This window comes from Argopecten irradians, chromosome 13 (genome assembly GCF_041381155.1).
Source record: "Argopecten irradians isolate NY chromosome 13, Ai_NY, whole genome shotgun sequence".
Taxonomy (NCBI): domain Eukaryota; kingdom Metazoa; phylum Mollusca; class Bivalvia; order Pectinida; family Pectinidae; genus Argopecten; species Argopecten irradians.
The window spans coordinates 26,287,470-26,313,741 of NC_091146.1; the positions used below are offsets into that span (position 1 = coordinate 26,287,470).

Consider the following 26,272-nt stretch of genomic DNA (forward strand, 5'->3'; position numbering starts at 1 on the left):
TCATATCAATAACCTAGATCCCCACGTAATGGTCTGCCATTGAGATATTCCCGTCCTTACATACTGATTTAAAGTGTCATATTAAAATAACTACGATATTTTTTACAAAAAGTATTTCATGCAAAGAACAGCTTTCACTAATTTGCATATGGCGCCGTAACAACAGCGTAGTCCAAACAAACTATATGTTTGTTTTCAAGATATGATTTGTTTTTTTGATAAAACACATCAACAAGAGGCCAAAGGGGCATTGAGGGTCACCTGAGTGCTGATAGAGAAAGAACATTGCAAAGTTGGTTCAAATCTGAATAAAAAAGAAATTAAAATAAACTTTAAAGTTGAACCTTCGTATTAGAATTTCATTTTTGTTTGTTTATAATTTTGATAGTTAGTGTATTATGTTACTGAACCTTACGCTTAAAATTCCAATTTGCTTTGCCAACGTTAAATAACATATCCACACTAGAAGTCAGTCAGTGTCAGTGATTTTATAAATTTCACTTTTTAATCTGTGTGCCTGGGGGTCAGTCAGGACTTATATGGATATGGTGTTAAAATACTATTTCAGACTAATAATTATATCCCAGTTTTTTTGTAAAGGATCTTAAGACTTTCCAATCCATGAAGAATATCTGGTTCCATCATATCTGTGAATTCAGAAGAAGATTTTTGAAGTTTTAGCCTATTTGACCCCTTTTTGCCTTGTCCCTCTGGCCCCTTGAAGTCGGCCAGGATCAATATAGATACAATGATAAAATAGCATTTGCAGCTAATAATTCTAACCCAGTTTGACTAATTTCCTATGAAAAATAAGCAAATAATGCCATAAATGTGTTTTACTATATAAACAATTGTAAACTTGACCCCTTCCCAGGGAAATTTAGAAATTTTAGCCATTTTTGCCCCGCCCCTAAGGCCCCTGGAGGTCAGTTATGGAAAATTTGTTATTCAATGGCCATCGTATAGGGATAATTCTGATAACAATTCCATATTATAAATGACCAAATAATGCTCCAAAATGTGTTTTCACTATATAAACCATAGTAAACTTAACCCCCTCCCCTAGGGGGAAACTGGAGACCCCAGGGTCATATAATTCACATTTTTTTGTAGAGGGCCTTGAGACCTTTCTATCTATGAAGAGTATTTGATTCTACAACATCTGTGAGTGGAGAGGATTTTTGAAATTTTAGTCAATTTTACCGCTTTTGGCCCCTTTCACAGCTACCTGGGGGGTGGGGTCATATAATTCACAATTTTTATTGTTCTTATGCCTTAGAAGGTTTGGGCAAAATTTTATTGATATTGCTTCAGCGGTTTTGGAGTAGAATCCGAAAATGTAAATTGTTTACGAAAACACGACGAACGACGCACGACACATGACGCACGACGCACGACGACGGATAAAACGCGATTAGAATAGGTCACTTGAGATTTTGGCTCAGGTGACCTAAAATGTTTTAGACGAAACCTACTTATATCAAAATAAAAAATATATATATATATATATATAAGCAAAATATATCCACAATTACTGAGAAATCTACTGATTTTTATAACTGTAATATTTTGACACGGCACATTATTTTGTTTATCCTCAGAATAGCTCGTTTCTGGTTTAATGGATACACCGGCCTCTTGCAGTTTATCACTACAGTATTACTAGACGGGTAGAATTGATACCTACACTCCGATTCTATCATCTTGACGATACAAAAATGGAATCTCTTCAGATTTAAGTTGAATACGTTGAGAGCAAAATCATAAATTTCAATTTACCTGACAAAGTGTGTATGTATGAGAAACATAAATGTGATATTTAGGCTCAAATACAGAATCTGTGAGGCAAAATATTTAACATTTAAATGTTTGGACGATGTATCACTTAACAATTGAAGTACCCGATTGATATATAAGGGATCATTTATTTGTTCCACTCTTACTCTCGACAACGACGAGGAGACTTAAACTGAACGGTTATTCCCCGAAGCCTGAAAATTGAAAAATATGAAAAATAACATTTTTAGAAGTTGTGTTTAAAATAATGTGACACCTATCAAAATCTCCTTTATAAATAACAATAGATGATCTAACGATGGAACTACTGTAATAGGGTTCAAAACCACAAGCCTAAAGACACACTGCTAACACAGAATTACAGAAATACAGTAACCCCCGTCGTAAAATATGATCAATCTAAATCGCAATGTCATTAATTCGCAATGTCATAACTGTCACTTACGCACAAGAAGCGAAATTGTGAACTTGGTCTGTTCATATCTGTAAAATACTTTATTAAAACAAATTTTGAACAAACTTAAGATGACACAACAGACACATTCCTCAGCAAAGTCCTTCCTTATCGCGTCAATACTGATGTTGACAAATATTATACAGTTGGTTTGCGATTTTTTTTGTATTTGAGCTATACATCCCGATATGGCTATCATCAAAAAATATTTTCAGGGAATTGTACATATAAATCTGCCGCAGCGAACTCATTTAAGAACGTTTTAAAGTCCTCAGTCCAATCATCGGGAATTCAAACATTTTGATCAGAAAATCTCGTCAGGAAGGTCCATTTGAATCCAGGTGTCAGGTTTCCAAATTGTCAGACAATTTCTGAAAATACTTTCAAGACGGGATAATTCACTGGCCATTCTGCAGACTGAAATTGCACACTTGGAATCCGATTCTTTTAACTATCAAATGTTATATTATCATCAGACACAATGATAAATCTATCAAATCCATTTGATGAACGAAAGATTCTGTTCCGCCCCTTCTCCCTCCCCCAAAAAGGCGTTTCAGTGAAAGGATTTGTTTTGTATGTTTAAGAGTTAGAAATGACAGTTTGGTAAAAAGATATTTAAGGGAATATTTAACCAAATCATCAAATCCTTCCCTCTTTGTGCTATGTTTTAGATACACTATATAATTCGTAAAGCAGTAATTGTTATTTGTTTTATTTTGTTTTACCAGGAGTACATACATGAACCGGATATTTCCTTATCAAAATTAAATGACTGCCATGCCTGTTATTTTTTTTTCTATTCGAATCTTGGGAAATTTACTGTTATGTATATTCATCACATTTAAAATGCATCTTTACCACCTGATGGTAGCAAACCTGTATTGTTCAATATAGTATTTTGTTAATGTATCATCACCGCCGTCCGATGACCCTGGGATTTATATGTTACATGTATATATACAAACTGATCTAATTAAAATTCGAAAATCTTAATTTACTCAAAAAGTAAACATTGTTCAATGAAATTAGGATATATTCATTAAGAACAAGATATACTTAATTTGTTAGCCGACTCATGATCAATTATAGAACCCGTATAACGTAACTAGTTCCGTATGAAAACTGTGCATTCAAGATATTTCGATTTTTATTGTTTTTAATTTGGACACGAGTGTGATGAATTCAGTTGTCAAATCACAGGTTAAGTAGCATAAGTTTAAATATATGACTGGCCAAACACAAGGCGCCGTAGATTTGTAATTAGATTTCAGTTGTCGACATAATGTCGGTGACGAGGTGCAGGTTATATGTGACCACATCTGAGGTGTAACAATATCTCGCCACGCAATTCCATTCAAACCCTCTCTCTTTTTTATGCATTTATCATTGAAGCATTGTGCATGTTTCACACATCATATACAGTATCACTTTGACTAACAACGAGACCAAATAGGAACATGATTCTCTGATAAATGCTTCGCATTAAACACCACATTATTGCATCATACAGATATTCGATTTCTCATTGATTAACGTTCCCGGCGAATTAAAATTAGGACAGGTTTACTATCATACATTTTATGATGTAATGGTAATTTATTTTGAATTACATATGTTTTTTCAAATATATGTATAACGACGCCAAAATATCCACTAACCCTGAAAATGACAGTTTGGAAAACATTCTGGTATAAATAAACGACGTCACTAAATCGAACATATTATATGAAACCGTATACCATCTTTAAGGTCCACTTTTGATAGAGACTATTGAGGTGGTTAATTGGAAAAGGCTAATCCATGAATGTCGGACAGCGTGACTAAAGTTATTAGCGCTGATTGTTATGAATATTACAATGCATATACTATCAGCACTAAAGAATACTATTCGTTGAGTTATAGACAGAGACAAGGAATACTTAAATACAGAATTGCCGTTCTTGTTAATATGGATGCGTCGGTAAGAACGGAGAGATCAATCACTGTGTGTCTTTTACTTTCACTGACCGATCCACGTACTCAGTCAGATATTTTCACTGTCATATAAAGTAAATACATGTATGTACACAATAACATAACAGAACACTACAGAATATTATAACGATTTAACATTGTTTACACTTCAGATAATGTCGGCTTATTTTTGAGACAAGTATCCTGCAAGGTATCGCAAGGAATTCAAGGCTTACTTTAAAGAGCGGCCTATTTTCAAAGCCGGCATATCTTCAAGATGCATTTGACTCTAAGAAATCGAAGGCTTACTTTAAAGACCGGTCTTTTTTGGATTCAGGCTTAATATCGAGATAATAGAGTATTATAAATATGTTTATCTGGTTATCACAAATTAAAGTACCGGTAATAAGTGATATATTGCGTTGGTTTAAGAACACAATAACAATATGTATCATATTACAAGGGCAGCAAATATCAAAGACAAAACCATAGAATTGGTGTCCCGAATGTAACAGGGGTAGTTTTTTGGACACATAAAAACATCCGATAAATGGCTGCGCCTTACACATTTACATACCAAGTTTAATGTAATTGCCTGTGAGAGTCATATGGCAATTTTAGGACAGTAGCACCGAAGACAACATCCTGATTGGAATCGCAAGACATCAAACAATTGCATCCATTTGTGAAATCGCGCAAAATTGTCAGTGAGATCATATCATAAGCATTCATCAACTAACATTGTAATTTTCGACAATGTCACTTGGAAAATAAACTCATACGCGAAAGGCGCTTGTCGTTTTGATTTACTGGGGCAACTTTCATTTTGACCGAGTTATTGTGAGCTTTCCATAAATATGACCTGCAAGTTGAAAAGTTGACATGAAAATATACAATGATATAGCATAATCTTGAAATGGAGATTGCTATCCTGCAACTGCCCAACATACTGACGGATAACCACTGCCGGGTAAACTGGTGCTTTATTCGTCAATACTAATTGCTTTATCCGTCAATACGATCACGTGATTTTTTTTCACATCTGACGTAACATGTCTATATTTGACTTCGAAATTTAACCATAATAAAACGACATTCGGTCTAACTAAAAGGTAATGTCATTTTCACTTGAATGACGTCATTTTTGCGATATCTGAAATATCGTATGGTAGTGTCGTCTTTTTCTTGACTCATAGCAAAGGCATATATTGAGAAGTAAATCTTTAATGGGAAATTATGGTTTTTGAATATATTCATATCGTTTCAGTGATATTACACAATGAATATATACTGATGATATTTGCGAATGCGCTAACATATTTGCAACGATTTAGGGAATGAATCTTTCTTGTGCATCAAATAAGCGTCTCGTTTCCAGGGAAACCAAGTAAACAACTGGCAATTTGCTTTCGTTTTAAATATCATAATGGTTGAAGGTTAAACATAATACACGGTTAGTAATTTACAACATAGGTTTTATTTTGATCTTATCTGTTATGGTGTCCGTCATGGAAATCCGAGATGATTCGGCACAGCCTCGTCATCTCGGTTTTGCTAAGTCTCACAACACTATAAACCTTGCATTGTAAGACACTTACCATGTATTCTCTATCTATTTTCTTTAATAAGGCAGATGCAATGAATTCAAGCATTTCCGAATTTTAAAAACAATTTATGAATATTTTCGTAGAAATACATGCTTGATATGTATCTTAATGGCTTCAATAACTCAAACATCCTACCAAAAATTATGATCATTTAAAACATGTATCTATGGTTGTACCCTATGATTTGAAAGATAAAGCTTGACCTCAAACTGAAGTTATGAGGAGGCAAATGCATAAATGCCGGTCACTATGACCGACTCTCAATTTTTGAATACCAGTGTATAATCTACAGAATTGTTTTTGTCGTTATCCAAAACCCCAAATGAATTATGAACACAATTCGCACACTTTTTACACCTTTGCATTTTTACGCTTCGTGGTTATTTGTCTGATGAAGGTGACAGAGTACACATATTACATGTCGTTGAACTGTGGTTTTTATTTGATATAATAATGATAAGAATTGTAGAGTTAGAAATTTGGACTAATAAATACTTATCTACGTTTACAAGTACGGCTTTCAAGTATGTTACATTGTGTAGGTCAAGCAAATGTGTTTCTTATTTACAAAAGCACGTGTACGTACATGTTGAGCCTAGGTGGAAACCAAATTATGTTAAGGTCATTATATAACTACTAATTACATAGCCATGTTGTTAATCACGATTCGGATATATCCTAATGAATAACCTTGTTGCCTTATGTTATACAATAGCTATCAAATGTTTCAGGTATTGGGTATCAAACCCAAATGTTGACGTTTGTTATTCCCGTGTATTGCTGTATAACCCGCCAGTAGCCTTTGTATACAGTTGACTCCAAGTTCTCAAGAAACGTACCATTCACCAGTCGGCGTTTGAGTTCTACATTTGTACCAAAACTTACAAGACACACAACTTCATACACACAGCATTACAGAACCGTCACATATGAGACATTGACTGGTTGTGTAACAGAAATAATCAAATAAACCATGTTTTTCAGTATTAATTAATTTTAAAATATCTGAAGAAATTCGAAATAAAACGTACCCAATTTGGATTTGCTCCGAGTTCCAGTAGAAATTTAACGATATCCACATTACCCACGAACATTGCTCCTCCCATGACCTGCAATTATAACGATGTTATATCATTAAATGAATTGTCATTAAGTAAACATTAATTTATCTAAATCTATATCTAATACTACATTACAGTTAGCATAGAATCGTCAACATTGTTCCATGCATGTAATTACACATGGAAATCACTTTTATATGATATAAATGAACTGTAATGTATATATTTCTCTAGCAATTAATTTTGTTTTTGAAAAGTGAATAAAATTTTATTTCCATAATACTAGCTACCCCATTAATGCATCATACAAACAATCAGCTACTCAATGCTTCACGATTCCAACGAGTTAATGTTAACAAGGTCCAACTATAAGCTAATACAAAATTATGTATTTGCAGTTTTCAACAGCTATAGTATCGCGCCAAAGCTGCCAATCGTCCCGTTAACATACACCAATCTGAAAAATCTAATGGTCCCAAACATTCTATCAGAATACATGTTCATTTAGATGTATCTAATCATGATTTTATTCTTAAACCTACTTGATAAATGAGGTTTGAGCTCAAAACTTAAGTTTGATTAGGCAAATTCATGGGTGTCGGTCATTCTGATTGATTCTCAAGTATGGGTGTAAAATCTAAAGAAATGTCTTTGTCATTAGTTCATCTTATCCCAACTCCATGTCATCTAAAGTGAAGACTAGTTATTAGGGGTTGACTGAATTAAGAAACATGGAAATAGTATCATCGTGGACTACGATATGGATGTAAATATCTAAATCACTCTCACGACGAAAGGCTGATTACCACGATTTCGTGTAGTGGCTTTCCTGCTAGAATATATCACCCACCAAAAAAAGCTATGTTTGCCTCTTTAATTCAAGATTCTTATATCCATATATACCTGATTTGCGTAGCTCAGCGAATAACGCTTTATGGTAATGATAAAACTTCTATAAAACGAAATATAACCATACTCAAAACACGTGAAATAAATTTCATTTCGAACAATCACTCGTTGTTAACTCATATATGTTTCAACTACATTTAATATAAAAGTGCAATCAATGCAAACTCGTAAAACGCCGCCTTACCACATCACATCATGTATATGTTAATGCAGCTCTTAAAGTAGGATAACTGTATATTATCAAGTTACTATATATGTTTAACAATATGTCCTCACCTTGAATGAAATACGGTAGAATTAAAACATATCAGGGTATTTCTTTCAAACACGCTTTTTATTATATTCCCCTTCTAACCTGTATGGATTGCCTTTTCTTTTCTTTTCTGATTTTTGTTTTTGAGATGTAAATAGACAAAAATAATTTTTTAAGTGTGTTCAAATATACTTTCCTTTCAGAAAAATGTACTTTGGATCAAAGCACGGCCTCACAACAAATCAAAAAGAGAATATATGTACCCCATGATGTATGACTATTTTAAACTTTTTTTTTTTTTTTTATTTCTTAATTGCAGCAATGCTGTCCAATATACATGATCAATCATTAAACGTGTATAATTCTGGTTATATTTTATATTTTTATGTTTGCCATTCTCTGTTTGTGCTTTATAATTCATGAACAATCATGAACATCGTGAACAATCATGAACATGAATTATTCATGATTTTTTCATGAATATTCTTCAATTATTCATGACTATTTTTATGCAATTCATCAACTTAAAACTTCATGAATAATTTAGGAAAATAATGTTTCATGAACACTCATGAATCCTTTAATTCATGAATTCATGAACGTTCATGGTTCTCTTTTATTAATAAAAGTATGAGCTTTCATGAACTACCCATTAATGAAAATTCTTTTAAAAAAATCATGAATATTTTAAGAATATTCATGAACTTAAAACTTTTATGAATAATCATGAATGTTAATTCGTGATAATTCATGAGTTATTCATGAACTACAACTCGCAGCAGTATATAAAAACAATTGATGATTATTCATGAAACTTCATGAACTGGAATAAATCATGAATATTCATGAACTTGTGCCGCGTTCATGAAGCTTAATGAATGCGAGTCGGAGTCAACGACATCTGAATTTCATGAACTGTACTAGGAGTCCAGAAAAGAAATTTTCTATCACGCCAATGACAATTCTATTGGAACCAATTCAAAATTTGATGAATCAAATTGTTATGATAATAGGTATAATCCATATACTATCATATATAACATCAGAAGAGTTTAACATGAAAAAACACGCAGTTTACTGTGTTCGTTATATTTTCTTACTGCCACAGATAAGTGCTAACAAAAGCTGTTTTCAGTGATACGCAGAAATCAATTTCATAATACATTCCAAGTAAATTAGTACCTGTTCAAAATAAACATATAGTTGTATAGCATGATAGTTTATATGGGCGATATATATAGAAGTCATGTGACTCATGTGGTCATGTGACAAGTCATGTGACTTCAGTGGATATTTATTAAAATTCATCAACATGAATGAAATAGCAAGTCAAGAATCATTCATGAAGTTTTATGAATAATGATTTTCATTAAAATTCTTAAAAATGCATGAAACATTTTCATTCATTTTTAAGAATTTTCATGAATATCAGTCATGCATGAAACTTCATCGATAAAAAACATTTAGTACCCCAGAAAGTTATACATCTAAAAACTGCCGATGTTAGGGTCTTGGGGGTCAAGGGCTCTCATTCACCACACTACTGTAATATGACTCATCACATTCATCAGATTTTATTGGTATCACTCACGGAAACAAAAACACCACTTCCACTCAATAGTCCATAGTGTATATAACGTATACAGAAATTGATTTTTTACAACCATTAAAAAAATACACTTTGAGTATAAGTAAAAATATCAAGAAATATTTATCACCATATATAAATATTTCAATCCTACTTACAGTTTCCCGTTTAATTTATGTTAAACCAAATGGGCAATATCTGGCTATGACCTCCAATCTGGTCAAGCGTATGAATATTTAACGTTTCCGCCGCGTCACTGACAATGTATTCAATGTATACATACGCCTATACATAACGGTCAAATAATTTCAAAAGTGGTTTAAAGTTGTGCAGTGAATGAAATCTTATAGTATTATCGTGATGACAAAATCACTTGTATCGAAAAACGTCATGGCATAATTTTCATTTGTTCGCTTGTTCCAAACCGTTTTGTGTTGAACTATATTTAGAGCTGATGCTATTCCTGTTCCGTCTATTGAACTTGGTGACGTCAACACTATCGCAAGCGGGAAATTTAAAGGATATACGTGTATAGTTTTGAATTCGAATGATCGTAATGGAAATATAAGTAATAAAATGTTACCAGATTGGAAATACAGTTGATATGAAGCCTATCCGTCCGAAAGATAAATATTCATGGCGCCCTAACGGGCGCCTTTCTATTTATCTTCCTTCCGGATGGGCTTCATATCAACTGTATGTCCAATCTGGTAACAGTTTATTGCTTAAATATAATTAATACAAATATTTTATATATACTTACTTCCGACCATTCGCGTCTTTGTCTATTCTAGCTTTGCATTCGGTTATGGTGTTTTTTTAAATTGCAATGTTTTTAACATGTGCACACGTAATTTGTCTGTATTGATTTTTAAGGGTTATCAAGACAACACAAAATCTTATTGTTATTATAACCTGCACGACTTGTATTCTAATGTTGCATCCTAGTACTTAGCTGTACGCAAGTGCAGCTCTGACCAACGGGTGATGCTCTTCAGAACCTTTTATAAAATTAACTCAACGAGAATGTACTGTCAACGCACGTGGATAAATGTTTCGTTTCAATACCATGATCAGTAGTATATTTAATTTATTGGTACAATAAATATTTTTACGTAAGGAGGTATTGCAACATATACAACGTACGAATTTATTATGCATATGCACTATGCAGGCACATAGTTGTTTAAACGGAGCCCTGTGATTAACCTAAGTCTAGTTCAGCCCTTCACGTGATCGCCGTGTGATACTTGACCACCAGAGGGTCAGTCAGCGTGTGATCAGTTTTAGCTGACCAATCAGCGCCATCCGCATCTATGGAGGACCAATCAGATGGGCGCGCATTATTGTGGCCGAAGTCTGTCCGCGTCCCCTTCATCACTTGATAGCGTCCCTTTCACCTCGATGAAAATTTCTTTGATCGACTCCACGTTTTTCAACTCTGATTGGTTCCAGTTGTAGATCTAGCTCTCCAAAAAAGATGTTGTGAAGAATGTAATGTGATTGGCGTGGAAGAAACCTCTTTGTGGATTCAGTGGAGTCTTAATTGACAGAAAAAAACCAGGTATTATCTTACCAATTACAATTTCTTACTGTCTGCCGCTATTTTTATTTATCGTGGAGCTACTATTCACGGCGTTAGCGAACATGGTTGTTTACGCTTTATTATTAGGACATTCATATATCCGAAGGCATGGGGATTATGCTAATAATTCTAACTTTGATTTTGATTGGAGAAAACTTCAAGTAATTTGTCAAGGTGTTGGCGGCGGAAAGATTTACTCGGGGCCGAAATCAATTTGGAACGAGAAAGACATTATATACGAGATTGAACCAGAGATCGTTTTAATTCAATGCGGTGGAAATAATTTATCGAAAGATAGTTGTGATGTAATCGAACTCGCCAACAGGATTATAAAATTCGCGCTTTTCGTAGCGAATGCTCCTGCCGTTAGACGTGTGATTATTGCCCAGTGTTTACTCAGCTTTAATAATGATGTTGGTCACTACACTGACAGATTTGTTCAGTTAAATACGATATTGGAACAACGTATGGTGGATCATGACGCATTATATTTCTGGCATCATGGCGGATTTTGGTCTAATCCTCACCTTCTATACGCACGGGACCCTGTTCATTTGAATACCATCGGAATGGCGAAATATTGTCGGAGCATGAAGGCAGCCATTACATTTCACTTCAACCGACTGTAGGCGTTTGATTAGTTTCGATTTCTGTTTAAGAATTCCTTGATATTTGCTTACAATTTTTTGACCAATTTTTACACCTTAATTGTAACAATATACATATAAGCTTAGGCCTATAGCCATATATATATAATCAGTATGTATAGAGTATTGTTGTTGTTTAGTTAGCTGGGCTTTCACCGATACATTATATTATTTCAGTGTTTTTTTACCCTGATATTGATTTGAATGCTAACAGCTCCCCTGCTCAATTGTTGTAGTTGTATTTCTACTATCTAACACAGTTGTGTTTGGGTGGTGAGCTTGGCTTTAACTAATACATTATTGTTTCAGTGTTTTTTTAACCTGATATTGAATTGATTGCTAACAGTTCCCCTGCTCAATTGTTGTAGTGGTATTTTTACTATCTAAGACAATTGTGTTTGGGTGGTGAGCTGGGCTTTCACTGATACACTATATGGTTTCAGTGGTTTTTTATCCTGATATTGATTTGATTGCTAAAAGCTCCCCTGCTCAATGGATGTAATGGTATTTTTACTATCTAACACAGTTGTGTTTTAGGTGGTGAGCTGGGCTTTCACTAATACACTATTGTTTCAGTATTTTTTTTACCCTGATACTGATTTGATTGCTAACAGCTCCCCTACTCAATATTGTTGCAGTGGTATCTCTACTGAAGTTTGAACACTGGGTATGGGTGATAAGCTGGGCTCTCAATTAACAGTGCTACATCATTTTATGCCTCGATATCCATATGACCTGATACTCAGGATTCAATTATATAAGAAGTATATCGACAATTATATTATTTTGATTGATTTTAACTTTCTCTATGGTTTATAACAACTCAATCATTAACACATTTGGCCTAGCTTTGCATTCAGTTGTCATGAGAAGAAATTGTTCTTTCTTATTTCAACCCTGGTCATGTAGGCCTAATATATATTTGGATAATGTTCATTTAACTGTTTATCCATGACCTATTTAAAGAGAGTTATGGAAAATCATAGTGATTGCAATATTAATCTGTATTCCCTTTCCTTTATGGTTTATATATTATTTTTCAGAATCTCCAGTACAATGCCTAGAGGGGCGAAACAGAAGGTCGGCCCTGCCACCAAAAAAACTTTATCTAAGACCTCACCATCCTCGAGCTCTAAAACACCACCCACAGAAAGAGGCAACGCGTGCATGTTCATGACAACAGAAGCACCGAACCAGTGGCGACATCGAGCAGAGAGCTCGTGAACAACCGGCCATCAGTACAACCCTCGAATGGCGCAGATGTCAATAGTGGCATGGTCCAATTTATTGTGGATCAAATAATGTCAAAAACTTCGGCATGGTGGCTACAGCTGTGGCTCAAGCAATGGACATGTTCAAAGCTAACATGAACATACCTCAACCACCAAGTGCGAGCCCCATTACCATTTCAGCTCTCACACAATCCAACACAACAGATGAGGCTACGGCATCATCTGATCATGAAGTGTGTACTACAAGTGAGGGCGGACGTATCAGTGATAGTGTGTCGGACTTACCAGATACAACAGCTGCTATCATGGGTCAAAGTAACTCCGGATACCTGTTAACTCAAACTTTACCATTAGGTTTCAATGTTTCTGACAAAGTTCGGAAGAAATTTTTTAACAACGAATTAGTGGAATTTTCTTCACTTTTGTTTCCTCTCGGTGAGAATGATACACAATTCAATATAACAATGAAAGGAAATGGAGGGCTCGGGCTGACTGCTCAAACCAAATCTAAAAAATGTTTAATATAGGACAATGGAACCAGGCTTTCGATATCTTTGTTTCTATTCATGTTACAAAATATCCAAATGATGTTCACAGTTTGCTGAAATATGGAAACTCTGTCTGTTTAATTAACGACACCTATGGATTTCAGGCAGCGCATTATTATGATAAAAATTTCAGAAATGGCGCATCATACAACCGTTACCTTGGGTCACAACTCACAACGAGTTGTGGCGCTTAGCATCTCTGAAAGGCAATACTAATGCATCAACCTTTCAAAACAAAACACAAAATTTTCGTGGCAAACACTTCCATAAGAACAGTCAGTCCGGGCAAAATTTCAGTCGTAACCATCCTTTCGGCGTAATGACAACAGAAGCACAGGCCCAAAAGGGTCACAGCGTGCAGGATCATGCAAATTTAAACATGAATGTCATCTCTGCGGGAAAAAACATCCTGCCAAGAATTGCCCCTCTGCCAATTCCAGTGGATCCTCTAAAGCTTAAAGCCTACTTAATCAATTAAGATAATTCAGCCAATGCCATGCTGTGTAAAGGGTTTTCAGAAGGTTTTCACTTCAATATCAGGTACAAATTCAGTCTCAGAACCATCTAACCATAAGTCAGCTTTACAAAATACTTTAACAGTGTCCAACAAAATTTAAAAAAGAGATCCAAAGGGGGAGAATAGCTGGTCCTTTCAGTAAGCACCCATTTCCAGACTTAGCAATTTCTCCTTTAGGGCTGGTCCCAAAGAAAGATACAGGAAAATTTCGATTAATTCACAATTTCTCCTATCCTGAAGGCCAATTTATTAACGATATGATACCTAAAGAACATTTCGCAGTACAATATGAAAACATTGAGAATGCGTTAGCATTAGTTAAACAGTTTGGTGCACACTGTCTAATGGCAAAAGCTGATATTGAAGATGCTTTTAGGCTTATCCCCATTCATCCATCAAATTACAAATTCTTAGGATTAAATGGGAGAAAACAATACTATTATGATATATGTTTACCTATGGGATGTTCATCAAAATTTTTTGAAACTTTTAGCTGTGCCCTGCAATGTATCATGATAAATTCTTTTCAGGCCAATATGTCTCATCTTTTGGATGATTGTGTCTTTGTTTGTCCAGCAGGATCTGATCAATGTTAGAAGGACCTTAATATTTTTTTTTTTAATTTTACTTAAGAGATTGGTGTCCCTATTAAAGCGGAAAAAAACTCAATGGCCTACTTCAGAAATAATCATATATGGCATTCAGCTTAATTCTGTCACTATGACAGCTTCCTTACCAGCAGACAAGATTGAGAAAGCTAAGTCTTCACTTAATGATAAAAAAAATCAACGCAGAGTATTTGAATTTGAGTTCTGCGACCATTTACTCCTAAATATCTGCTATAAGCTTTGTACACAAATTGGAAAATATGGAAGATCCAACATCCACATTTTTCATCAAGAAATTACTGAAAGGAGTACATAATACAAGAAGGCATTCAGACTGTAGGTTACTAATTACCCTTGACATCCTTGACAAATTGTGTTATCCTACAGAAAAGGTATTTACATCCTTCAACAAAAGTTTGTTATGTCGGTCTATGTTTTTGTTAGCTTTCCACTCATTTCTCAGGATAGGTGAATTTACTGTTACCCACACTAACAAAGCTGGTCGCATCCTACAGATGGAAGATATATCACTTAATTTGGACCCCAAAACACAGAAGCCTTTAAACTTGACTGTGAAAATCACCAATCATAAACATAGTGATTTGCGCCCTTTTCTGATTGATATCAAGTCCCTATCTGTAGTGTTTCTCTGCCCTGTCAACACTCTATACCAATATCGACAGCTATTCAAACACACATCGGGACCTTTGTTTCAATTTCTTGATTTTAATCCTGTTCCAAACTCATATTTTGGCAACGTCTTGCATTCATGTCTCAACTTCGTGCATTTAGATCCAAAAATTTACAAGGGTCATAGTTTTAGGATTGGGGCAGCCACTTCAGCAGCTGCAAAAGGTATCTCGGAGAATATCATTAAAAAAATTGTATTTTCAATTTATTACCATTGTGTTATGTGAGGTCAGCATTGCCTGCTCACAAATTATTGTATTTTCAGTGTATTACCATTTTATTGTGTGAGGTCAGAATTGCTGGCTCATAATTTATTGCATTTCAATTTATTAACATTGTTTGTGAGGCCAGTATTGCCTGCTCACAACTTATTGTAATTTAGTGTATATCATTGTACTGCACAAATGAAAAGTGAGGTCAGTATTGACTGCTCAATAGGACGCGTTGTATGTTCAGTGTATATCACAATATTGTGTGGAGTCTGTATCGACTGCTCACTATGTATTGTATTTTCAGTTTATAATTTTTTGTATTTTGAGAAGTCATGATCAGTAGTCTATTGTTTGTTCTTGTCACATTCTCATTCAATACAGTTGCCATCTTGTCATGAATTCTAAAACGTATTTTCCATGATGTCAGTTTGGTTTCTTATGTACTTATGTACGGTATACAATTCCTATGGCTTTATTGATTTGACATTCGAGTGATTTTCAAATGTTCATGTACAAGTGTACGTAATTTCAGTTATATCATATAATGTGTCAGTGACACCCTGTAATAGCTGTTTTACCCTCTAGAATGTATACTACTCAAATACATATGCAGATCAAGTTATATACTTAAATGTTCATAATGATCAATTGATCATGATCAGTCTTTGGTGGTACCCCCCTTTTTTCTCAGTATTTCTGATCATATCATCGCTTGAAAGGTATGTAAGAAAATTTTTTTTTTCTTATATTAGGAATATACAACAGTACTGTTCAGAGATTTTGGATGGGATGATGTCGGACATGTGCAGCATATCATTGTAATAGTTTTATCATGTATGCTGCATATTCCCATCATCGGTGCCCATTTTTGTATCCCATCTTTGTTGAAACATATTATCATAAGTCATTGTACTTCATAATCATGTGTTCACTTTTTATAGTGTTATGAATGTCATTAATAAAATGACCTTAACAACATTTTCTATCTCTGTTTTTTTTTTTACAATGTTTATACAAACTAGCTGCAGTCTCTGTACAGTATACCTAGCTACCATGAATGAATATATATGTACATATAAGGTATAAGTGGTTGTATATTGTAATGTAACATCCTAAACTTGTTAGCTTCATCGTCTGTTTAATAATTGTATCCTGCAACTGCCCCATATACGGATAACTAGTATCTAATAAACTGGTGCTTTTTCCGTCAATATGATCACCTGAAATTGTTCCACATCAAACGACACATTTTCTAACTTGACCACGAAGTTAAACCTTCTGGTATATAAGATATATAGCCCGCTAAAGGCTGACGTCACATTCACAGGAAGGATATCTTTTTTACGATAAATAAAATATTATATGGCGTGTCGTTCCTGCTGTCCTTAGTCTTGATTCAAAATTAACCTTATACTGTAAGATACTAACGAAGTATTCTCTAATAATGTTATATTGGAAGGCGGGTGTAAAATGTCTTAATGTAATGATATGGAATGAAGAGATAGAACGAGAAATCGGATTTTCGTTCCGAAACGAAATGTTAACACGGCTGAATTTTCGCGATTTGAGTAATAAGAAAATTAACCCGTAGATTTCGCTGAAATCTTAATGTGAGTTAGTCTCAGCGTGATATATCGATTGCAATAATCGTGTCAGCTGCTAAAATTCATTAAAAGTGATATTTTTGGAGTAAAACAGCCATAATCGGCATTTTGACCTCTGATTTCTGTTTAATTCGTTTTAGTAAAATAAAGTTAACAATCTTAGATACTACTAACATATAAGAAGTCAAAAGTATTGTGAACAAAACGGTAGTTCTGGTTTTTGGAAAATTTCTAAAGAACGACCACAAGACGGTCTTGGAACTAAATGGTATTTCGCAGGTTCCCAATATATTTCAACGGCAGAGGTATTAGTCCGATATCCCGGCCATCTATCTTCTTTCAAGCGATTCTGACATAACGGGCCGACGAAAACACCATTTACAAATGAAACGTATATATAGAAAATTGTGTTTCTTTTATGACATAATTACTTAAATTCATAAATGTTTTGTAGCTCATGTAATTATATACAAATCGTTGTTGCGGATTGCGTGTAATAGAAAAATTATGTTTGTACCGTTTTACCACACAAACAAATACCGTGCGACAAGCAAAACCTCCGAGGTATAACGTGTGTGTTTTGAGCTTTTTCGCGATCGGTGAACGTTAAATTTGAAGTCACCTCACTGTTTAAAAAATATAGTCAATATCAGGTAAGTAGTTGTGCATGTTACCTATTATAGACATTGCTAACACTATCGGTGGATGCAAGTATTATTCCATATATATGTAATATTTAATGTTAGAGGTTGTTGTTGTTGTCTGATTTGATTGATTGTGTAAGTCTGCTGTCAGTGCTGAATCTGACTATTCATCTTCGCGACTGAAGAACCAAGCGTAAATTATGGGTGAACAAAACTAACTGTGCTGAATCTGAGACAGATGCCGTTTGTATATATGTTTCTGCTAATATATTGCTTGATTGCACGATTAAATCGCTGCATAAGTCCTAGGTGACGCCTATTAAAAGCCCACTAACTTTCCGAAACATATTTTAATTCTAAAAATGGGAATATAAAACGAGATTGATAATTTTGCAGAGTCGCAAAAGTTATTAGCTTACTGCAAATACTACAGTTATCATCACCCTCTGAACATTTTGATTAAATTAAAACAAATTTTGATTTCCATAACGCGGGTCGTCTTATATTTCATTTTGGCTAATGCAATTTAATCCTAATAAAACAGAAATACTCATAGTCTCTAACATGCATATTCATGCAAACCCTAAATTTATTTTCAATAATACACCTATACCTATTGTTAGAAATCACAAACACCTAGGAGTCATTATGAACGACAACGGTAAATGGAACACTCATATTGAACACATACTCACACATTCTACCAAGTACAACTCTAAGGAAACTTTAATACGTCCTAAATAGGTAAAACATAGAAAAAAAATCCTTGTTTTTATTAGACCACTTTTTGAATATGCCTGCAAAGTATGGGATTATTGTAATATAACACTCCCGAATAAATTAGAAAGCATGCAGTACGAAACTGGCCGCGGTTTACCAATATTTTTGAAAAAAATCATTTAAAGAGAGCTTGGATGGAAAATATTAGCAGATAGGCGTAAGGACAGAAAATTATCAATGTTTTACAATATTTATCATAATAACGCTCCTTCATATCTTAAATTTCTTCTCCCACCACTTGTGTCAAATTTCTCCAACTACAATCTTAAAAACAATAATAACCTTCAAAACTCACACTACAGACTGCAAATCACAAAATCCTCCTTCATACCAAACACTTCAAACTCCTGAAACAACCTACCAAATGAAGCAAAGTAATCTGATTCTATCAAACAATTCAAAACTCTTCTTCGACCTAAAAACACCATTCTTCCTCACATTAAATGCTTTCTCGAATATGGCCCTAGAAAAACTAACATTTTACATTGTCAACTACGAAATCGCTGGAGCCCTCTACATTACGATCTCTATAAAACTCATCTTCGAGACGACTCTTATTGCGACTGCGGACATTACCCAGAAGATGCTTCTCACTTCTTACTATACTATAAAAATCACGATCAGTCCCGTATCTTAATGCTCCTGTCTTTTAACTGGTACAAGGAAATCACTGTGGAACACCTTCTTTTTGGAGATACTAATCTAGACGCTAATCTAAATATTCAAATATGTAGATTTGTCCAACTTTTTATTTTCTAAACGGTTTAACATGTAAATTCCTCCAGCCATACCGAACGGTCAGGATACTCTCAGCTTTATCTGCTCAAATCTAGGCCCTACTCTCCCTCCCCTTTCCTCTTTAGCACCAACGTCTCCCACTTTTACTTCAAGCTCGTAAATTACTAATTAAATGTATATATAACAGATTTATTTGTTTTCAGAAATTTATTCAATAATAAAGAGCGTGTGCCTGGTTGATCTTATTAAGTCGGCTAAGTACGAAAGACAGGAATTCGTAAGGACCCGGAGTATCATGGTTAAAGGCAAACGAGGCACGAAATGTGACTGAACATTAGAAAAGCAGAAGGCCATGTGTGTGTAGACAAGGAATATACTTATGCCGACTAGTTAAGAATAACAACTCACACGTTCTAAACAAAACCCTCTATAACAAACAAAATTATGCGTTGGCGTTTCTTATCCCGCCTTTATCTCTTTAGCTATATCCTAATTTGTAACCTTTGTTTTATTTTGATATATACAGTAAACATATATATACATATTTAAGCTATCACGTGACAAAATATCATTGTAATTATATATTTATTTGTTCGGAAAGGACGTCAGTAATTTGTAATAACTTTTGTCCAATCCATTTGTCTTTTGTTACAATAAAATTGATTTAAACTAAACTTATATTTCCCGCCGTCGTCCTAAATACCGCACGGTAGTTGACTATCACTGCGCCAGACGGCGATACAGCGAAATGAATATCCTCTGTTATCCTATATTACGCAGAAAGTCTTGCATATGTTTGGTGTTGTAACCTAATCGTTTGCCATTTATATATATATTCTTATGATAATAATGTTTTTTAGAAACCTTTTCATTTTGCTCTGGAAAGGTGGTGGGCCTTTAAGATCAGCTATTACGACTGCAATCTAAAATAGCATCGAGCTTTTTGTGTGTATATTAGATATGTGACTAGTCTATTTTTACCATTAGTCAATAGTGCTGAAATGTGAAGACAATGTGTAACTAACATTTCGATTTTCTTCATCATATCTTGAGACATATAGTAAATTTTGATAACAATTAATTATGTGTAACACAGAATAGGATGGCTTCTAGAACTAACACCTTGAATTAAATTTGAAGCATACCATCATACGAGGTTTTGTCTCATTTAAAAAATGTAATCCATGTCACATATTTCTTTTCAAATTTATCGTTAATTTGTAATGTAAAGAAACGAAATTGCAATAAATGACTATCTAGTAGCTCATTTCTTATTTTGGTTGTCTTAGACAGAATAAATTTAAGATACATTATCGAATGTATCAAATTCAAAAATGTGTAACACTGCGTACAATTAACTAGAGATAAATAATACATATCACCCTGAAATTAAATTTCCTCCAAAACCTGTAAAAGTACACAAATATTAAACCAGCAGAATATTTAGTTAGTGACAACAACTTGGCGTACAACATACTATCATTCTAATCTACGTATGGTAGATATTTATGATAGTCCATTCATATTAAAAGTGTACCACATAATATCGCAATTCGAGGTAAAGCCATAGTATATGCTAGGTATATTTAGTTGTTTTCTTTTATAAAGATTGTTACTAATTACTTACAGTTTTTAGGTTTGCTCCTTCCTCTATGAGGTATATTACTTCTCTCCTGTTACGTGTCTCTAACGCATCATATAGTCTGTTCTCAAGCTAAAAAGACAATTAAATTTCTAATATCGAAGTGTTTTAGTACACTATCAGTCGATGACACATCATTTTTTATTATAATTGATGGAATATAGTTACATTAACGGAGACATGATGGTAGATGAATCCCATGCGGTTGTTCGTTTCATTTGTGTTAATCAGCTCATAAGAATTCATATTCAGTAAATGTTATTTCTTAACGAATGCAGTTGATTAATACAGCCAAAGGTCATTTCATTAATATACATGTATGATTTTTTTTTTTTTTTTGAAAAGTCATCGAATAAATATTTAAAGTATGGTACAAATGGTGCTGGTCATCCATTATAAAAATAGCATTAGTTTATTATTAAAGCGTGACTTAAACATTTTTATATTTTGTTACAAGTTATATTTTTTAAAGACTATTGCTATATATACTCACATCAGCCATTTCTATTCGTTACGGGTTGTACTGTTGAATTAATCTAGCTTCGCAGAACCTGCACCGTGAACTCCAGATCCTTACTGATTTGCTCAAATCAATTTGATGGTTCACCTAGATGACACAAGTAAGTTTTGTATGTTTTGTAGCTAAAATATCAGCATACAAAAAAAGACAATAAAAGCTCCCCCATATTGCATGTGAATTCAGTAATTGTCTAGAATCGACATGTATCAATTGAACGTCTGCAAATCTGTAATATTAGCAGGCATTCTATTATTACATTCACCATGTATCGATAGTCAATATTTATGTTGATCATAACTGTCTACTTGGCATTATCTTAAAGTTGCTCCACCGCTGACAAATGGTAATGTTTCACTACCAAAAACAGGAGCAGACGATTTTGTATTTTTCTTCAGTTACAAAAGTTACTTACTTTACACCATTACCACCATTGAAAATTGAGCTTCTAATTTTACATCAAGTTAAAAATATGAAAAATAATTAATTGCATCCCGAAAAAAAATCCGTGGCACTATATCCTATATGGATTAAAGTACTGATTGAGCATGCACCAAAGGCGAAATAAATTTTTTTATGTTATTTTTTGTGTTAATTAGTCATATATATACGCGATTAAACACCAATTATTGTTCAAATGATGAATATCATATATTCTCTGCTAGCAGTGGAGCATTTTTAATAGATTTACAACGTGAACACTAAAAAAGTCATGTTATATTATAATGAAGCTATAAATTCAATTGTACCTTACATTTAAGCCATTATTCTTCCACGTTTCCATCTTCTTGACTCACATTATTTCGATTTGCGTTGTGAGACGGTCTACGGTGATTTGTTACTGAACATAGCTAAACAAGAAAACAACAAACATTAAACATCATCAACAAGTGATACGAAATTAAACTTTGGAACAAATGTATCATTTTAACTCTAACAATAATATGGGTACTATATTCAAATCGAATTTCAATATGTACAGTTTGCCTATCATCTTTTCAACCTTTCAACCTGATATTATAGTGAAATGTCACGTATATAACAATCGCTGAACTATCCCAGAGTTGGTACATGTGTATGTTTCCCCATCTAAAGGGTGATTATTTCTTGCCCTTTTTAGTATCATTATTATGTGTAAATGGGAAATTGGACGCGGCCCATTGAAGAATTAAGGAAATTGTTGTAAAGTACATCAACTAAAGCGTAATATTAGAGTAAAACAAAACGACTAACGTATTTTCTTCAATATATTATAACATTAATGTTGATACTGATATGACCATGTGATTAAAATCGCCTGAATAATACACTAGACATGCTAAAGGTTAATGTGTTCCATATCCTTCCGCCAAATCTGAACCACTCTATTAAGGTAAAAGTTCAATGATTTAGATATGACATTTTGTAGTAGTCAAGCTTTAGTGCATAGACATTGATTACATTAATTGACAAGCTTCTAAATTGATGGCGGTTTGGTCATATTGATCTGAAATTTCTATTCAAATTGTTTGTTCTTGGGTAACAGTGCGATAGTATCGGCCGCCAGCCGGGCTCGAACCCGCGATCCCGTACTTACGAAATTCCCTCTGGCGCGAAGCTAGAAGGCGACCGTATCACTTTGTACCATTACAACCTGCTACACTATCATTCCAATCTCGTATAGCTAGCTTTTGCTAGGAGTGGTCTACGGCACCAAATATCAGGGCGAGAGTAGTGTGCCACGAGACCAGCACTAAACCCGCGACCCCGGACTTACTGGTCCGCTGCTCTGCCGACTGACCTAAAGGGAAATTCCCTCTAGCGCAAAGCTAGAAGGGACCGTATAACTATGTACAAGTAAAACATGCTACACTTGCATATATTCTCGAATATGTGGGCGGAATTGGGTATTCAATATTCAAGGACCCTGATAGTGTTTGATATTGAGTGATAGCTAGTCCTATATCAGATGATTCTAGCTATACTTAGATATCTATCATAAATTACATATATCCTAAATGACGATATTGAAAGATACCCCCTCGAACTTAAAATTCGGCGTTACAAATAATACATCGGAAAATGAACATATGTCATTACTTATTGATTATAATCAAAGGTGCAGTAAAGTAAACACAATTGATATTACGATAAATATTGCACCCCGTTCTAACAAAGTTGATTGAGTCGTTGTTATCACTATCGGTAACCATCTACTCCCTTGATCAGCGTAGAATGTATGTGATGTGTAAAATTCACTCCCTCTCCTCCCCCACCCGTTATAACGCATTGGTGAGTTTACGTCGTGGACTGAATTAACTTTTGCCTGCAACTATTCATATCATTTTTATAGTTGTGTATATCATCTTTTTAGATGAATAATTATGTGTTTAAAGCTAGTTTTTTCTAATTAACATAATTTTCCGAGAGGATTAAGGGAGTAAGGGCTGGTATAATTGTATAGCTATACGATTAGGAATGTGAACAATGAGTTTTTAAATTCTTAAAGATAACGTAACAATCGCAAATTCTTTTTTGTGTTTACTATTCATAAATAATGTAGAACAACAGCTTCATGTAATACAATGCTCTATTCGTGCATTTGGCCTCCTTATATCTAGCAATATCTTTATATTTATAAATTGAATGCAAAGGCGCAGAAGAGCGCAGCTACATATAAATACAAGATTTTAATCTCCAACCTAAAGTTGTGGTGCGGTCATTGAATTCTCGAGGCTCCTTAAATACAAATTTAAGCACTACCGATGAATGTTGTGTATCTTGCTATGTAATTATATGAATCACATAGGCAGGTTATCGATAGTCAGCCTCTCAGATCATGATATACAAGATAGAAAGAAATTGAAATAACTGGAATAATTCAATCTTTTCGTCCAAACGCGGAGACGTGGCAAAATACACGGGGATCTGTGGCGTCATCTTTGGCATCAGGTTTCTTGACGTCATCGCTTACTGTGCTGTGCGCTTGATAATACACAGTCAGAGTATACATATTTTATTAGTACATTTTTATGGGTTTTTTGTCAACACTCTAATTATAAATCTAAAAGTACTTAAGCGTACCCCGGTGACACGTTTTGTCTTCACAGACAATTAGTAATTTCGCTATGCAGATAACGTGAATCAAAGCATTGGTGCTTATATGGAGGCGCGAGCCTTCTCCAGATACGGGCATTTATTAGAAACTATATGCTCACATACACGTCTTATGGTTAGTTGTGCTGCAATCTTATCAAACAATGTAATTTGATATGGTGATATGCCAACCCGAGCTTTGTGTACAATCTACGGTCCCTAACATAGGTCATTAAAAACATGACCAACGGTATACAGGTGACACATAGGGAGGTTTATAAAAAAATGACCAATAACAGATAATACAACGCTTAACAATAAACCTGATCTATTAAATCGGTACTAACGATACGCATAGTGCTCTATTGGATGTATTGTTTAAAACGAATAATGAAGTCATACAATATATGCTGATATGTACTATTAGCAACAACCTCAAACTGTTTTCGTGATTGTAGAGGGGTTTTAACTGCAGTGTTCCACACTATAGTTTATATAGGGATTAAATTTATTGTTCTAATTTTCATAGCGGCTATGAATAGCAGAAGCTGTCTACTTATCCCTTTGAGCGCATTAGCGCTCCTCGGAAGAAAGAATAATTTATGGAAATAAAAATTGGAAGGTTTTTTTATATTGTATTTTAAATTATGACACCCATATACGACGAGAAACGAGAATGGAACAGCTGGATGACGAGATCGTTCCACAACGTCGCGTTTTCAAGCTTCTGCCTTCCGGTCGACCCTTTTTGCAAATGACAAAGGATAAACCAAAATTATGACAAAGGATAAACCAAAAATATAGTTAGAATACAATTTAATTTAATTATTACACTAAACCTTAGTTGATTCTATATCAAGAAACAACACATTAGATATTATGTAAAAACATTGTAGGGGACTATGTTTTATTGATATGGAACTGGCGCATTGTTTTAAATCAGCTAATCGATGCACGAGAATCGATGTATTCAAAGTGTATTCATAGTGTTTTCATAGGCAAATGTTTTTTTTTTTTTGTCATTTGGTTGATACATATGGTGACGAGACACTCAGAATGTAAATATATTTGAATAACTATGATTGTTTTTACACATTACAATTTTGCACTTACTCACATGTGGATGTTCTCTTTACAGTTTTACTCTGACTTTATTACAATATTACATTATTTGGATTGGAATCCTTATTTAGACTTTTGTGTAGATTTAATTTCATGTCAAGGAATATAGATAATTTTCAAGATAAACACATGTCAGATATGGTTATTGCTATTTATAAACGAAGCCAACTACACAAACTCCCTAAATTGTTTTATTTATTCTTTCTTTCTCTTCCTACTCAATATGACTTTCTGATTGGACTTAGACGTCACAATAGATATCGACGTTGCATATTGATTTGAAAATAGCCCTTTAAAACAATGAACTGTTACGTTGAAATACATTTTATCTTATCTAAGAAAGTAGTGTGAACAAATGATAACATTCGTATCCCTATTTTGTAATTTCGTCGGGGTATGGAATAAATGCTTGCAGACATCTGTGAGAGTCCGTGTACCTAAAGCAGCGTCAAATTAAAACACTTGATAATTGTGATGGAACACATG

At 34.1% G+C, this 26,272-nt stretch overlaps 1 protein-coding gene across 3 annotated transcripts in view; it reads right to left on the reverse strand.

Moving 5' to 3' along the window:
• LOC138306288 (putative ankyrin repeat protein RBE_0997) overlaps window positions 1-22,448 on the reverse strand; it is a 69,286-nt gene extending 46,838 nt beyond the window's left edge. For 2 of the 3 annotated variants that reach the window (XR_011205826.1, XM_069246705.1), the window contains exons 1-4: window positions 22,344-22,448; window positions 21,566-21,679; window positions 21,058-21,144; window positions 6,846-6,923 (exon numbers count right to left, since the gene is read on the reverse strand). Coding sequence is in view for 1 of the 3 variants with exons in the window: in XM_069246705.1 (XP_069102806.1) it covers window positions 6,846-6,923; window positions 21,058-21,144; window positions 21,566-21,574 (174 nt within the window). In the remaining 2 variants the exon portion in view is untranslated. Of the gene's footprint in view, window positions 1-6,845; window positions 6,924-21,057; window positions 21,145-21,565; window positions 21,680-22,338 lie in introns of all 3 variants that reach the window. The other variant, XR_011205827.1, reaches the window with a different exon arrangement.
• Window positions 22,449-26,272: the final 3,824 nt, after the last annotated feature.